This window comes from Pan paniscus, chromosome 14, assembly GCF_029289425.2.
Source record: "Pan paniscus chromosome 14, NHGRI_mPanPan1-v2.0_pri, whole genome shotgun sequence".
Taxonomy (NCBI): Eukaryota; Metazoa; Chordata; class Mammalia; order Primates; family Hominidae; genus Pan; species Pan paniscus.
In genome coordinates, this window is record NC_073263.2 from 71,243,625 (window position 1) to 71,261,257 (window position 17,633).

A 17,633-nucleotide genomic window follows, 5' to 3' on the forward strand; every position below is an offset into this window, starting at 1 on the left:
TCTGGAGAGCCAGAGGAATCTGTAGTATAAGTACCAATCAAAGCCTGAAGGCACAAGAACCAAGAAAGCCAATGTTTGAGGTCAAGAGATAATGGATATCTCAGCTTAAGCAGAGAAAGCAAATTTGCTCTTTCTCTGCCTTTTTGTTCTATTCAGGACCTCAGTGGATTTGATGATGGCCACCTATATTGGTGAGGGCAATCTCCTTTACTCTTTACTCAGCCCACAGACTCAAATGCTAATCTCTTTCAGAAACACTGCCGCAAACACACCCGGAAATAATGTTTTACTAGCTATCTGAGCATCCTTTGATTCGTTCATGTTGATACATAAAATTAAACCTCACAGAGCACTTCATTAGAAAACAATTTGGGATTTATTTCTGAGCTTCCGAAGAAAGGAACTAGCAGAAATACCTTCCTCTTACCAAGGGTTAGTGGTGGTAGGCTTGCAGAGGAGAGGGGGAAGTTGCTTAGAGAAAAATATATGTAATTGCTTTTTATTTCTTTCTCCAACCTACCTCAGATGTCTCCTCCAAGCCTTTCTATTCTTATAAATGAGACTTTCCTTAGTAAATTTGTCTTTATCTCCCAAAGTAATTTGATGTTCCCTCATCAACCTCTTTTATATCTGGCACTTAAATCCATCATAGAACTTACACAAGCTACAGAAATTCTTACCTACATATGTTTTCCTTCTCACTGTTATCCTTGATGTAAAGAATGATGCATTTAAGACGATGCCTTCAACACTGATTTGGATTCCTGGCATTATAGAAGGAATTCAATAAATATTTGCCAGATAAATATATTGCATTATGAATATATTACATTTATCTTTATTCTGTAAGTAACACAGAATTAGTTATTCATTTTAATATGGCTCTGTAATTTCTACATGCTTATACAATTTCAAAGCCAATTTTTTCCTGAAAATTTCTGAATTGTTATGATAGATATTCTGTTTAAATTAATAGCATAATATATGAATAGTAGCATTAGACTAATGAAGTTTTTCTATTACTAATATCTTTTATAGCCAGAGATATAATTAATTCAGACTGTAAATGTACATCTAAGAATGTGAAGCATTTATTAAAGAAATGTAGTTATATAAGCTAAACTACTAAACAGGAAACACATAGGAAATTAAAGACTAACCACCAAAACAGAAACATTTTGTTGACCTCTAAATCTACTCATCTGTTTCTATGCTTCCTCATAATACTTACGGGCTGTTAACTTCCTAGGTTTTAGAAAAATTAACATCATATCACATATTTAGATGTTAAAATATGACACCTCTTTGACTCTGAAATCACCTTAGCTTTTCTTTTACTACATTATTTGGCATTGTTTTGTTAGGTCAATTCAACAGTCATGGTTTTCGTCTCCATGGTTACTTTTGCAAATGTAATTTGGTGAGAAGATCAGAGTAAAAATCAATCAAAGCAGTACTTGGACAGGCAATTTAACTATTCTCCTGAATGTTACACTTCATGGACTGTTTTCTAGAGTCCTTTAGGAACTCAATTTTTTAAACTGACATCAAATTAGCTTTCACGTAATTTCCTTCTTCAAATATTTAAATTAAAAGTGAATTCCTGATAAGTATCTTTTACATGCATTGTCTAAGTATGTCATTAATATAATCTAATTATTGCATATCACTTATATCTGGTATTAGAAGTGAGGAAAAGGAAAAGGTTTTTGAACATTTGAAAAAATATAGGTATTCAAACATATTATTTTTAAAAGAACATCATTTGTATCTGTGTGCATGGAAAGTATGGGATATGACTTGTAAAAATTGTAAACAGTCTAAGCTCAACTTTCTAAATTACAACTAAGCAGAAACTGACATTCAAATTTATGTTTAGCTATCTTAACTAGCAAAGATCATCTGTCCTAAATTGGGGAACAATGTGATAGAGTAGAAATATACTAGTTTTTGCAAAAATATCAAGTTATAATTAATGTAGCAATTTTATATACAATTAAATACATTATATATTTTACTATAAGTAATCTGGTATCCAAAAATAAGCATAATAGTTTAAGCTAATATGAAGCATTTTTCTCACAATTATATTAGAAAAATAGATTGACAGATATATACCATAAAATTCTGTTTTTAGCTCTACAAAGGGTAGAGTGTATCTCTGAAAAAAAAACAGTATTTTTAATAGGGAGATAATAATGAATTAATAATACATATAAGAATAATTTACAAATATCAAATATTTTTTATATTTTTGAGTGGGTGTGTTATGTGCTTGAGAAAAAAGAGTATTAGTGTTTTTTTCATAGAATAAAAATCCATTTTTAAACTACTTATATCAACAAATAATATTTTTCCTAAGTTTGCAAATATAACTTTCGAAGTCTTAGTGCTTTAGTTATAAATCTAGGAAATATAGATAATCTATTTTAGGGAAACCTTGATTAATATGTGCTTATGTAAATTTAAGTACATTAAAATTCCTTAAAAATTCTCATTTACAGCTTATTTTAACTCCTTGAAACCTTTTAATCTACATTCATAAATGCAACTTAATTCATTTTAAGCTTTTGAAGTACTTATCCTAAGACAGAAACTTCAAAACATTAGTCAACTCTAAAACTACAACATATTAAAATTATATATTAAATGGTCAGTTTGTAATATTAAAAATTATTCATAAATGTTGCCATTTTTAACTTTTCTGCATACAATTTTAAATTTAAAATTACTTTCTAAATTAGAATTTCAGGTCAATTTTGATTGAACTTCTAACATCACAATCTGTTGATATAACCATTTTAAATATAATCCCTCACTTTAGTACCAAATTGTTGTCGCTATGAATTTGATGTACTTCATCATCTATATATCAATCCTAAACCTTTCAGATTTCGAAGACACAAGTTCGTCACTAGGCAGTAAAATAGGTTTGCCCCTCTAAGCAAGCTGGGTTTTAATTCTCACATAAACTGAACTTACTATCTCAATAACTGAAGTTGGTGAGAGGCGCTGATTGATAAAACTTAAGAGATTTGACTGTGAGACCAAGCCTACTTCTGTTGTCTCCAGTCTCAGTGGGCTAAAAGAGACAGTAAAACAATGGGTGTAGGAAGAATATAAAATCTACTTTTTCTTGCATCTTCCTTTTTAAAAATTGTAGCTTTTTGTAGCTGTAACTTTCTGCTTATCATATATCCCATTTTACCTAGCTAATTACTATTTCTCCGCTGGGGCTTGGGAGAAATCCAAGCAGTCCTCTTCTTCCCCATCTATTTTCAGAACCAATTAAAAAATGAAAAAGCAGTTGAGAACTAAAACATTAATCTTATTCCTGATAGAGCTGACACTGAGGTGCATAAATTACAAGAGAGAGCTAAGCAAGTTTGCCAACTCTTCATTTGATGCTTTCATTGAGAAAACCAGAAACTAAATAGAGTTTGCAGAGAAATAATTACTGAAATTGGTGTTTCACAAAGTTTAATAAGCCACATTAGGGTATCTGTTAAAAAACAAGATCTCATTTAGTATCTCTGATTGGGCCCTCAGATACAGCATTTCTAATAAGCTCCTAGGACTTTGGTTAGTAAGGACCTAGTCCAGATGTTAGGACACTTTCTCTGTAAAGGGCCAGACAGTAAATATTTTTGACTTTGTGGGCCATGGTGGTCTCTTCTGCAATTCTTCAATTCTGCTAGTGTAGCTCAAAGGTAACCACAGCCAATGCAATGTAAAGGAGTTGGAATGACTGTGCTTAAATAATACTTTGCAGGCATAGAAATTTGAGTTTCAAACAATTTTCATGTGTCGTAAAATATCTTTCTTTTGATATTTTTGTCAACTATTAAAGAGGTGAATACCCATTCTTAGCTCATAGATAAGATAACATGCACCAGGATTTTGCCTGTGCCCCTATATTGCAAACCCCCAACCTAGATTTTTGTCTTAAGGTGGCCTTAGTAGAGCCAGATAGAGAAAAAGAGCAAATGTCCCAAAGCTTTCATAGAGAAACAACTGGAAAAATAGAGTAATGTCAATTGTAAGAAGAAATACAAATTAAAAATCAGAGGCTTAATTCTCCCTGTTAAGAATAAGAGACAAAATGTTCTGTCCCCTCCGTTTTCTCAGAGTTTTTACTTTTAAAAAATGTCAAATTCTAAGTAATTTTCCTCTCATTGAAATATATAAAAATCCTTTCAAAATCTAAATAGGCCTTTGGTGAGTTTTGTAATGTAAGGATGTCTCTCTCAAAGACCTGTGAGCCATTCCTTTGAAATGTAAGACATAAGGAAGAGAGCATCCCTAGTTCCCAGTTTCTATGGGAGGTTAGGAGACTAACTTCCCTTAGCACATTGCTTCAAATTGCCAAATTACTGGCTGTCATAAAGTTTTGAAAAATTTGCTTTTCTTGTGGGTAAAGCTAATTAGCTAACACAGATGGTCACTCCAACTACCAGATAAAGCTAGAATGAATTATGTGTTACAAATGGTGTTGTCAAGTCCTCTTACTTGACTAGATACAGTGGCTAGATTTCTTTCTGGTTTTCGTAGTGTCTTAGTGATTGCCTGTGATGTGCATCCCATTCTAGTTAAATCTCATTCAATAATAAAATAGATTTATCAACTAACTTTGTAGAGAGAATTTCTTGGTTGGGAGATGACTTTGAGAATTAAAATAATAGTCTATGAACTTTATTAATTTGTCTCCTACAAAGATGTAACTTTCCCTTATAAATATTCCACTATTACTCTTTGAGATAATTTCAAAAGGCTATGAGATAATTTCAAAAGGCCTAAAATTGTGCCATCTTATGAAGTACAGCTGCCTCATTTGTAAAACTAATATCTTGAGATTAGCCAAATTTTGTATGTATATTTTGCTGTATGTTTCTAGAATTTGATAGGCACGATAATTAGATACTTCACATATACACAGATATTAATTCAAACTACATTCACAGATCATGTACATGGATATAGTTGGAGCATTTTAAATTTATCATTTTATATTAACATGGCTTTTGGTAATTGAAAAAATTATTGACAATTCCATATTATCATACTTGGAAAAATATAAAATATCTATCTATATATTCAGAATATATAAAAATAAATTGTGAAAATGTAACCATTTATTTTATTTATTCAGAACGGATATTGAGTCCTATACGTACCAGGCACTGCGCACAGCACACATTGCCTATACCCAAGAGGCTCACAGATGTAAGAGAAGACAAGCTAATACATGCATGATTACATCACACATCAATGATGTTGGAAAAATCATTTCCAGGATACTATGGAAACACATGTCAGGGGCATCTGGCTTAATTTTGTGGATGTTATGTCTGAATCCTTAAAAATGATGTTAATAGAATACATCTTTTGTGTGTTCCTAGTAATGTGAAGAGAGATTTTTCCCTAGACACTCCTGGTCTGGGAAAATACTCTTCTGAAATTCATTTATTATCCCTCTAAATGATAGTAAAATCAAAAAGTTATTGTCAGAGACTTCTTTGGCTTATTGACTTCTGCACCCTTAGGACTAATTCAATGAAAGGAGAAACTTAAATCCAAAATGTCCTTAAAGGCATAAACCCTCTGAAAATTCACAAAAATTTCAAGGAAGATATGGTAACATCTAGATTGGGCTGGGTTGATGTGATCTGGGTCTTGCAAAACAGTATTTTTCAATAGATAGATAGATGATAGGTAGGTAGACAGATAAACTCAGCTTATTCCATATAAATTGATAGAACTTTGAGGTCAAGTAGAAACTTAGCATATATTAAAGAGGCCACATATTGGCATATATTAAAGAGGGAATGAGTAAATAGCATCAAAGAGACAATGATGCAGGGAGTCTCCACTGAAATGGCAGTGACAGAATCTACCTATAATGCAGTAAGGGTAAGGTCGTAGAAACTAAGGTGGAGAAAAGGGATTAAGGAAGTTCAGAGATCTAAGAAATGTTGCTCTCATTATCTGTAGGATAATATCCAAAGCAGTCTCCTGAGATAAAACATAGGCATATGAAATTAATTTGTTAATAAAGATGGAATGGTCTTTTTAAAGGTATTTAACACTTAGGGATTAATTTCTTACTGGGAAAGTTTTATAATTTATGCCACAATTAATAAACAATAAGTGTAACTTTCTCAATGTACAATTGCCATCACAGGTTACCTGTCTTGTAATTGAGTAAAGCTTTATCTTTTTATTATTTTTGTTAGTAAACTTTATATTTTTACAGTTAGTGAGATTAAATGTTTTATATTTTGGACACTATTATTTTAAAAAGTCTGTTTACAAAATTTGCCTACTTATAAATAGATTTTAGTTTTGTTTCCTTTTCAAATTTCAGGGCAAATGTTATCTACTACTGAGTTAAATTTTAAGGGGGCATCGCCTTTCTTAAATAAAAACTCCTAAATTTAACAGATAAGGAAATCAAGGCTTGTAGGTTCTTATACATTTTGCAGTTAGGCACTAAGCTTGTATTTAAACTAAGTCTGAATAATGAGATTAATATGATAATAAATTCAAACCCAAGTAATATGTTCTATTGTCATCTAGCCTCATTATATATAAAGAATCACAACTCTTTTTTTAATAAACGTCTTTTTGTCAGTTTCTTACTTGCCTATTTTTGGAAATTTATATTTTTGTGCAGTACAGTTTGTTGAGTTTTCCTTTGTGATTTCTAAAATACACTTTTCCTTTTCTTATTAGTACAAGTTATGTTCTTATATTCACATTTTAATTCCTTTGGAAGATTTAAGAGTTTATTCCAACAAAACTTACTTTTCTCTCCATATTTGTGATATCACATTGACAGTATACTAAATATATGCATCCTGTTTTCATTGATCCTTTGCATGTAATTTTTACACAGTAATTGCTGATTAATTTGCATAGACCACTTATACTTTTTTGTATCCTTTATTAAAATTTTATTTTTTATTTGATTGCTTAAATGTGCCATAAAAGCTCAGGATAAAAAATATATTTTTTAAGCTACAAGGATGATGTACTCTTAAAATTGAAGCTATTTATTTGTCATTTGAAATCTCATATGTATTTTTAAATCTAGTTAATTTGTCAAAGACATATTCACTCAGCCATTTAGTCTGCACAACGTTCTCAGGATACTATTTTGTGGAATGGAAACACAACTACTAGGAAGGCAGATAGGCTGCCTGTCAAAAGTTTTATATTCTCCTGGGCACAATGAGAAGATAAACAAAACAAAAGATTTGTAATAATCATTACAAGGTAGTTGAGTTGTTTTTTCTGTTTTGTAATGTTTAAATGTTCTTATATTAATATTATAATTACATTTGTTTATGAGATAATTTCACTTGATAGCCCAGATTTTTATTTATTGTTTTGTTTTACTTCTGGGGTTGTTCTTGGAAACTATGTATATTTCTCTATGGCTTACGATACAATTTAAGAATTGTTTTCATTAGTAATGTATTCAATTGAGTTTAAATACTAATTATGCATTATTCTCTTTAGACTTCAGAGAATAAGTGCAGAGGAAAAACCAGGGTAGTGAGAATGAAGCAATGAAATTTTCATTAGCATGTTCGAAAAGTATTATAAGGGTTCTGAACATTTTGTGGATGTATCAGTCTGCTGGGCCTGCTGTAACAACATATCACAGGCTGGGCGGCTTAAACAACAGAAATTTATTTCCCACAGTTCTGGAGGCTGGATATCCAAGATCAAGGTCCTGCAGGGTTGAATTTCTGGTGAGGGTTCTCTTCCTGCCTCGTAGATGTCCACTTTGTCTTCACATGGCCTTTCTTCTTAGTGCATGCCAGCAGAGAGAAAGGAAACAAGCCCTCTGGTGTCTCTTCTAAAAATGACTCTAATTCCATTAGGTTAGGGCCTTTAGTTATGATCTCTTTTAATAAAAATTATGTCCTTATAGTGCCCAGCTCCAAATGCAGCCACGGTGACATTTAAGGCTTCAACATATGAATTTGGAAAGACATGAACATTCAATTCATAACAGTGGTATAGGACCTAAATTTGGGGAGAACTTTTCTAATGATTAAGGCAAAAATAAAATATTGTTATTTGCATAATTCACAATAATCCTAAAAATATAACAGTGACTTAGTCAAACTAAAACTATTCCATATACTGTAGCCATTGAACTGTCATTTAAGACCACAGCATTTGATACAATGAAGTAATGCTGAAATCAGAATTAGCCAGAAATGCTTTTAGAATACACATTTCAAATTCTCAATTTGTTTTCCAGAGTAATCTCATTAAAAGTATATGCATAGGCCAGGCACGGTGGCTCACGCCTGTAATCTCAGCACTTTAGGAGGCCGAGGCGGGCAGATCATGAGGTCAGGAGATAGAGACCATCCTGGCTAACATGGTGAAACCCCGTCTCTACTAAAAATACAAAAACAAAATTAGCTGGGCGTGGTGGCAGGCGCCTGTAATCCCAGCTACTAGGGAGGCTGAGGCAGGAGAATGGCGTGAACCTGGGAGGCGGAGCTTGCAGTGAGCTGAGATCTCACCACTGCACTCCAGCCTGGGTGACAGAGTGAGACTCTGTCTCAAAAAAAAAAAAAAAAAGTATATGCATAGTGCCTGAATTAATTAAATGTTTGTGTTCAAAGTATAATAAAGTCTACCATGGATTGCCTTTAAAAAATTGTCAGTTGATTTTTGTAGATGAGACTTATTATCTATTATCCATTAATGAGCATTTCAAAATTAAACTGTATTTTTTATATCAAACACAATTCTTAATTTTTGAACTCTGGGTAAATGAAGAGAGGAAGAAGTGTGACTTATAATTATTTACATATATAGTTTTCTTTTGAAACTAATGTATTTATAAATAAAATACCTTTTTATTTAGAATACTATCAGAATAGTTAAAACTAGATTTTTTTTTCTTTACATGTATTCATGAAAAACACAGGCACACACACTGGGATCAGAGATTTACTAAGGTGGGAAATCATGTTCACACATATAACTTTATATAAGCTATTAAAAGACAATAGCTTTCACATTCTACATCTATAGTTCTTTATAAAACGTTAATTTAATTACTGGCACACCAATTAAATTAACATCTTGTGGTACTGAAATTTCAGTATTGGCACATCCACTAACTCTTAGTTAACTAAAGTATTTGATTACATATAATTCACATTCCTCACTAACAATGTAAGTTAAACAATACATGAGAGACAGAGAAAGGAATATGATAAATGTCATTATTAATTATATTATGTCAATTTTGATGAAATTCCTTTAAATTTATCAGGAAGTAAAATAGTGAATTCCACACTGATACATCACATTGGTTTTAAAACATTTACAATTAATGTATTGAAAATGTTGTTAAATTTTAGTTTAGTTTATTTTGTCCTAGAAAAACACTTCATAATGGCTCTGAATTCATTATTCAAACTACTCCTCATAGTCTCCACATGATAAATTTGATATACACAATTACTGCAAGCAATATAAGCAGAATTTGGCTAATATAATCTATATACAAAAAATGATTGAATATAGCAAATTAGTTTGGAGAAATTCTCAGGAAAATAAAACCATTTATAAAAATGTTAATGTTAACTTTTTGAATATGACCACTACAAAATTTTACTGTTTTTTTTAAACAGACATAGATCAACTTATCTTTTCCTCTGTTCTTTAAAATTTGAAAATTAATTTATCCACTTCAGAGTGCTAATATTCTCTATATGCTCTGTATGTTGGAGAAAATATGTGAGTAGAATAGATAGTGTACACTGGGAGGAGAGTGCAAAGGGATGCAAGCCGATGCTGTCAGAACCAACCAGAAGAGGCCAAGATCCTATAAAATATAATGTACTAAAACAAAGGTGCACTTAATTATGGCTACGTGATACCACTCGGTGTACTGCATATCTGTAATCATTAAAAAATGCAACATATTTTAATTGATATAAATTTACTATTTTTTATCACTGTTAACTAGATGTTTTAATTACAAGTTGAATAGATCAGAAAAGTAGACTCTAAAATAAATAGGAATTTTAAGATTTAAATTTTTTAAATGTCTACAATAGTAAAACGTTATCAGTACTGTTTTGATCACATGACAGTTTGTAGAATATAATGATATACATAAATTTACTTAGTTGATTGTTTATTCTATAAAATGTTATCTTTTAAATTTCTTTATTTAAAAAATATTTTAAGTTTTTAAATAATGATTTTTAATGCCTGTAATAGTTAAATGACATCAGTACTATTTTGAACATGTTATTGTAGAGTATCAATGGAATGAATAAATTTATTCAGTTGCTTTGTTCATCTTATAAAATGTTATAAAATTTTTATTTCATTTATAATGTTTCCATATTTTCAAGTGAAAACTAAGTTATCACCTTCTATCTAAATTTTAAATTAAAAGAAATGTTTTAATTTCATTTTGAAAAGTTTTTGATAGTTTAGTTTTTTGTTTGTTTTTGATGGATAATTGTTAATAGTTTACACTATTCATTAAATCATATCATTATATTAGCCATCTCTAAAACTATATCTGAGTATAGGGAGAAAAATTTACAAAATAAAGATGGGAAATAAGTAAGGTAAAATTAGCTTTTTCACAATTACATTGAGCTTAGGAAAAATATTATGTCATAAATATAGGTCTTAAAATACACAAATCATATACTATATTTAAATTAAGAACACATGAGTACAATCTTCATTTAGGATGCACCAAGTAATACTAACACACGAGAATGTATGTCCCTTCTATGCTGATTTTGCTGAGGGTTTTAATCATAAAGGGATGCTGAATTGTTTCAAAAGCTTTTTCTGCATCTATTGAGATGATTATGTGATTTTTTGTTTTCAATTCTGTTTATGTGGTGTATCATATTTATTGACTGGCAAATACAACAAAAACTATGATAAATAGGTGGGACTTAAACTAAAAAGTTTCTGCACAGCTAAAGAAACAAGGAGCGGAGTAAACAGACAACTCACAGAGGGGGAGAAAATCTTCACAATCTATACATCTGACAATGGACTAATATCCAGAATCTACAAGGAACTCAAACAAATTAGCAAGAAAAAAATGAATGATCCCATCAAAAAATGGGTAAAGGACATGAATAGACAGTCTCTAAAGGACATATACAAATGGCCAACAAACATGAAAAAATGCTCAACATCACTAATGATCAGGCAGATGCAAATCAAAACTACATTGTGATACCACCTTACTCCTGCAAGAATGGCATAATAAAAAAATTAAAAAATAATAGATGTTGGCAGGGATACTGTGAAAAGGGAACACTTTTACACGCTGGTGGGAATTTCAACTAGTACAACTACTATGGAGAACAGTGTGGATATTTCTTAAAGAACTAAAAGTAGAACTACTATTTGATCCAGCAATCTCAGTACTGGGTATTTACTCAGAGGAAAAGAAGTCATTATACAAAAAAGATACTTGCACACATGTTTATAGCAGCACAATTAGCAATTGCAAAAATATGAAACCAGCCCAAATGCTCATCGATCAATTAGTGGATAAAAAATTGTGATATATATATATATCACATATACATATATCACATATATATATATCATATATAGTATTCCATTGTGTGTGTGTGTATATATATAATGGAATATGTGTATATATATACACACACACAATGGAATACTATATATGATACACACACACACACACACACACACACACACACAATGGAATACTATTCAGCCATAAAAAGGAATGAAATAACATCATTTGCAGCAATCTGGATGAAATTGGAGACGATTATTCTAAGTGAAGTAATTTGTTAATGGGAAATCAAATATTGTATGTTCTCACTCATAAGTGGGAGTTAAGCTATGAGGATACAAAGGCATAAGAATAATACAATGGACTTTGGGGACTTTGGAAAAAGGATCAGAGGTGGGTGAGGAGTAAAAGACTACAAATAGGGTACAATGTATACCACTCCAGTGACGGGTGCACCAAAATCTAACAAATCACCACTAGAGAGCTTACTCATTAACCAAACACCACCTGTTCCCCTAAAGCCTAGGAAAATAAAATAGAAGAATAAAAAGAAAAAATAAATTAAAAAATAAAAAATGGGCAAAGGACTTGAATAGACATTTCTCCAAAGATTATATAAAAATAGCCAGCAAGCAATGATTGGGGAAATGCAAATTAAAATCACAAGGCAATAGCTATCACCTTATGCCCATTATGAAGACTACTTTCAGAGAAGAAAAAAATATGTTGACAAGGATATTCTGTACACAGTTGGTGGGCATGCTAAATGGTGTGGCCCCTATGGAAAACAGTATGGTGCTTCCTAAGAAAAAAACCAAAAGCAATTTCAATTACCACATGACCCAGCAATTCCACTTTTGTTATATGTGGTTAAAAGGATTAAAAGCAGCATCTTGAAGAGATATTTGCACATCAATATTTGTAGCAGCATTATTCACAAAAGAAGTGAAAACAACCAGTGTCCATGTGTAGATGAATGGATTAAAAAATATTGCATACACATCCAATACAATTTTGCTCAGCCTTAAAACAGGACATTCTGTCATATACTACAACATAGATTAACTTGGGGGCATTATGTGAAGTAAAATATAGTAGTTACAAAAATTACTGTATAATTCCGGTTACATGTAGCCTCTACAGTAATCAAGTTCATAGAAACAAAAAGTAGAATGTGGTTGCCAGGGGCTGGAGGGAGAGGAAGAAAGGGACTGGTTGAATGAGTATAGAGGTTCAGTTTTGCAAATCAGTTGGCTGCCCAACAGTGTGAATATGCTTAACACTACTGAATGGACACTTGGAAATACTGAAGATTGTAAAGTTGATGTTGCACGTTTTTCACCAGAATGTAAAAATAATCATTGATATTACCCTATTATCTTTTAGCTATAATGGCATCATTTTCTGAAATAAACTGTGTCTAATACATTTGACCATGTGTTCATTTTGAGAAAATTCAAATTTCCTAATGTTTCCTTGAGACAAACTCTTTCTTAATATTTTCCTTGGTTGTTAGATTTCAAATATTTTTGGCTACCTAACAATAAAAGTCAATTCCATAGTTTTCATTGTTTTTTTTATAAAATAAGGTTTTCTTGCCTCTTCTAGCTCCTACACTAGTCTCAGCACTCTTATTAAGCAATGTGTGTTTTCTGGGCACCAATGATAACTGTCTCAAGTGGGTGAATACAGAAGAAACAAGAATTAAAATTACATTTGGTGTCAGCATAGCATTACGTTTTTATGGAGATACATACTTCTTTAAATTTGAAAATCAGACAATATAATTGCCTGTCTCTGCAAGTATATACCTTGTTGACTTTATCCTTACATTTGATTTAAAATTTATTAAAAATACACTGATAAATGCAAATTTTTTGATCATTTATTAATTGTAATTAAAATTTACATGGGCCTATTTATTAAGGACATTGTGTAATGTTTCCACTTTGTTTTAAACAATTACAAACATGTGGCTTAAAATAATGTACAGATCAATGTAACAAGTTTGAAAAATGGGCGATGAGAATATGAAGTCTGCCTTCTTTCTAGCAATAATCATAAACATTCCAACTTAATGGATCATATATTTTTCTTTTGAAATTCTAAGTTTGTTTAAGAACAAAATTCTAAAGGAGTTCAACATGCAATCGTTATATATATCATTCAGAATCACTAGCTTCCATGCTTACACTGAACTCAACATAAGGCAAAAGCCCAATAATTATACTAAATCTTTGGCTCAGTGTGTTAAAAAAGCAAAGCAACATGGTAAGCCTAGTGAAAACAATCCTTTGTGTTTGCCAGTTTCAGATTGCCAATATGGTTGCAATAAAATTCAACCATTATCTCTGATGAGATATGCAGCTTTGATTAGTAGGACAGTTTGTTTTCTGAATGCAAGATACAAGCATGAATCTGTTTCTCTAATTGTTCTCATAGCTTAGGAAAATGAGGCAGAAGCAGGTTTGTTTTAATAAAGCATAATTCTGCTTCCCGTTATGACCACATATGATTAGAAAAACAGTAAACCAATCAGATACTGTCAGATGAAATATTCTGTTTTCTACTCTTGGATATTGCCATAGACTATAAAATGATCCAATGAGTTGTGGTCATGAAACTATCCATGTCACAAATATTGGTCTCTCCTTTCAACTGCTCAAGAAAAAACAAGCCTTTGGTAACTCTAGTTATTGTATGCTATAATACAAAACAAATTACCAATAACCATTCCCGAACTAACTAACATATGGCCAGACATTTTTCCTGTATAAGTTTAATGTTTTCTTGTTTCCTACTATTCTGTTTGATCTACTAACTCTTTCGACATCAGTAGGTAACACTACAGAGATCCTTGTTCTTGAAGAGTTTTCATCTCTGGAAGTTCTCATTCTTGCCATTCAATATAAAAATAACCACTCCAGCAAGTAAAATCTTTCCAAGTAAAATATCAATAAGTCAAGGTTGCTTGATGACTACCACACAGGCACCTGCTCTCCCAATATTCAAGGAAGCCATCTGTTAAAAAAGATGAAACACAACTTAAGACAAGTTTTCATAGAAAAATATAAAATTTATATTTTAAAAGATTATCTACATGAAAATCATAAATAAATGTGCTTGTTTTCCCATTTTAGCCAGAAGTAGTACAATAAAAATGAAAACACTGAAAATGGAATTTTAAAAAAGCCATGATTTGTATATTGAAAATTTTTAAGCCTACAATTTTTATGGAGTTTTAAAAACAGTAATAAAACATTTAATGATTTTTTATTGAAATTAACCTGCTATAGAAAAGTTTCCATCAAAGCTCTATTCTGGAGTTTGCATGGACACATTTGTGATAATATTTCATAGTGATAGCTTGGAGTATATTTTAGGTGAAATAGCTATTACACTTACTGCAATGATTTTGAAGTTATTTCCCCAGATATTGTATTGAATTTAATGTGTTATTCATTCACTCTAGACAGAGACATACAATGAAATAAATTCAATATTTTGTCATAAATAGGCCATAATTATAGTTGCTATATGCTTATTAAAAATTTTCCATCTTATGACAATCACTGAAATGAGAACTGAGTATTTTTTTAATAATGCTGAATATGGAAATAGTTAGAAATATATTAAAAACAATAATTTTTACAGAGTTTGTAATGAAAATTTATTCTTTGGAGACAAGCCAACATTTTGATAATTTGAGCTTTTTGATATCAATAATTTTTATTACAGTTTTCTAAGAATATCAGGGTAGACTAGAAATTACATGATATTATTTCAGAGTGAAAAGAAAGTGTATAAAATGTAAGAAATAAAATAGCTGCAGACAAAGTAGCCTCAAATCACATGCATTATCTTATTGATTGAAAAAGGACAGATTCTTATGCTCTAAATATGAAAATTACCTCCATTTTCTACCAGTTATTTTGAATGTATTTATTGTTACCCATCATCCACTGTAGGTTAAAAAAATCCACATGCTATTTATTTTTTATTCTTTTAATGGATTATTTGTAAAAGCTAATTTAATGTAACATCACTTGTCTTCCTCATAGAATTATTGCATAAAATGAGGGTAGGGAAGGAGCATGTGAATATATTCGTGACATATTTGTGTGAAGAATAATTTTTATAGGTCACCACTCTTATCTTCATAATCACATCTTGTACTGTTATCTCCATGACAGAGATGAGTGAATACAGTATCAGGAGACAATATGTTAATCCCACAGCATCAATGTATGCAAACCTAAGTTCACCTGACTCCAAAATGCATGTACTTTCCCTGGTCTTTCTTTTATTATCTAATGATTTTCATGGATTGTCTCACATCAGAGTCATTTAAGAAGCATTTACAAAATACAGTCATGCACTGCATAGCTGTATTTTCATCCTTGAGGTTCAGGTCATGGATGAACCACATATACAATGGTGGTCCCATAAGATTATAATGGAGCTGAAAAATTCCATCGTCTGGTAATGTCATAGCCCTCTTAACATAGCACAACGCATTACTCAAATGTCTGTGGTGAAACTGGTGTAAACAAACCTGTTGTACCACTTTTTTGAAAATGGAAAAAAGCTCATAGAATAAGGATATAAAGAAAAAATTATACAGCTGGACAATGTGTTTGTGCTTTAATGTAACTATTACTATAAAAGAGTCAAAAAGTTTTAAAAATTTAAGAGTTTAAAAAGTAAAAACCAAATTACAGTAAGCTTAGGTTAATTTATTATTAAAGAAAGAAAAATATTTTAAAATAAGTTTAGTGTAGCCTAAGTTTAGAGAGTTTTTCAAGTCTGCAGTAGCATATAGTAATGTCCAAGGCCCTCACTTTCACTCATGACTCCGTCACTGACTCACCCAGGGCAATTTCTAGTCCTGCAAGCTTCATTCAGGTTAAATAAAAAGAGGTGTGTACCACTTTTTATCTTTTATACCATATTTCTACAGTACCTTTAGTATGTTTAGATATGTTAGATACACAAACAAACACCATTCTGTTACAATTACCTAGAATACTCATTACGGTAACATACTTATATAGCTTTGTAGCCTAGGAGCAATAGGCTATATCATACAGCCTCAGTGTGTAGTAGGCCATACCATCTGGGTTGGTCTAAGTATACTTTGTAATACGTGCACAATGATGAAATTGCCTAAGGATGAATTTCTCAGATTGTATTTCATTTTTAAGGAACGCATGACTGTATATGTTCACAAGCCCTATCACTAAATGGAAATGGGATTATATTGGGTAATTGTATTTTTGGCAACTTTCCCAAAGGCTCCCTGATGTCCATTCAATACTCAGTACTGTGTACTAGACTACATATAGAGTGAGTAGCTTAACTTTATATCTTCATCTACATTTATACCTCTATCTCTATATATGCATGTGTGTATGTGTGCATGTGAAAATGAATCCTTTCTGTTTTTTCAAAAAACAAAATGTGATATTCCCCTTGTGTTTCTTATGTCAGTGAATGACACCCCTCTCCATCCAGTTGTTCAAGATAGAATCCTTGACCCTTCTTTTTACCTTACTCAACTCTAAATCTGAATCATCAAGCACTCTAAATATATCTCCAACAAGTTTAATTCTATCCATTTATTCTGTCTTCCACATAGCTCAGGTTACATAATGTAAACCACATCTATCTCTCAAAACTTAACGATTCTGTTTCTTGCTCAGTGAGACATACCACGTGTTCTTCCTCTGGCTCTTACCAATGATGTTCCTTAAGCCAAAGCACTCCACTATTTTCATCTGGTTAGCTATTACTCATTTGTCAGGCCTCATTCCACATATTTCCTGAAAGAAGATTTCTCTGCCCAGTGCACTTAAGTTCTATCATAGTGCTATTCTCTTACCAAATAATTAATCATGCTATTTTAAACATTTGGTATTTTTCCACATAAGTACATTTTAAATGTTTAAGAAAAGTTTTCCTTCTTTTCTCTTGGTCCAGATTTATTTAATACATATTTTTAAAAATCTGCCTTTGTTCTCCCTCCAGGGGTTGTACCTTTCAGCATGAGTAATATGATAAC

At 31.4% G+C, this 17,633-nt stretch overlaps 1 protein-coding gene across 1 annotated transcript in view; it reads right to left on the reverse strand.

Annotated features, from left to right (window-relative positions):
* Window positions 1-13,441: 13,441 nt before the first annotated feature.
* Window positions 13,442-17,633, reverse strand: part of KLHL1 (kelch like family member 1) — a 428,752-nt gene continuing 424,560 nt past the window's right edge. Inside the window, exon 11 of the mRNA XM_003827457.5 lies at window positions 13,442-14,593. Within this exon, the coding sequence (XP_003827505.1) occupies window positions 14,534-14,593 (60 nt within the window). The 3' untranslated portion in view covers window positions 13,442-14,533. The remainder of the gene's footprint in view (window positions 14,594-17,633) is intronic.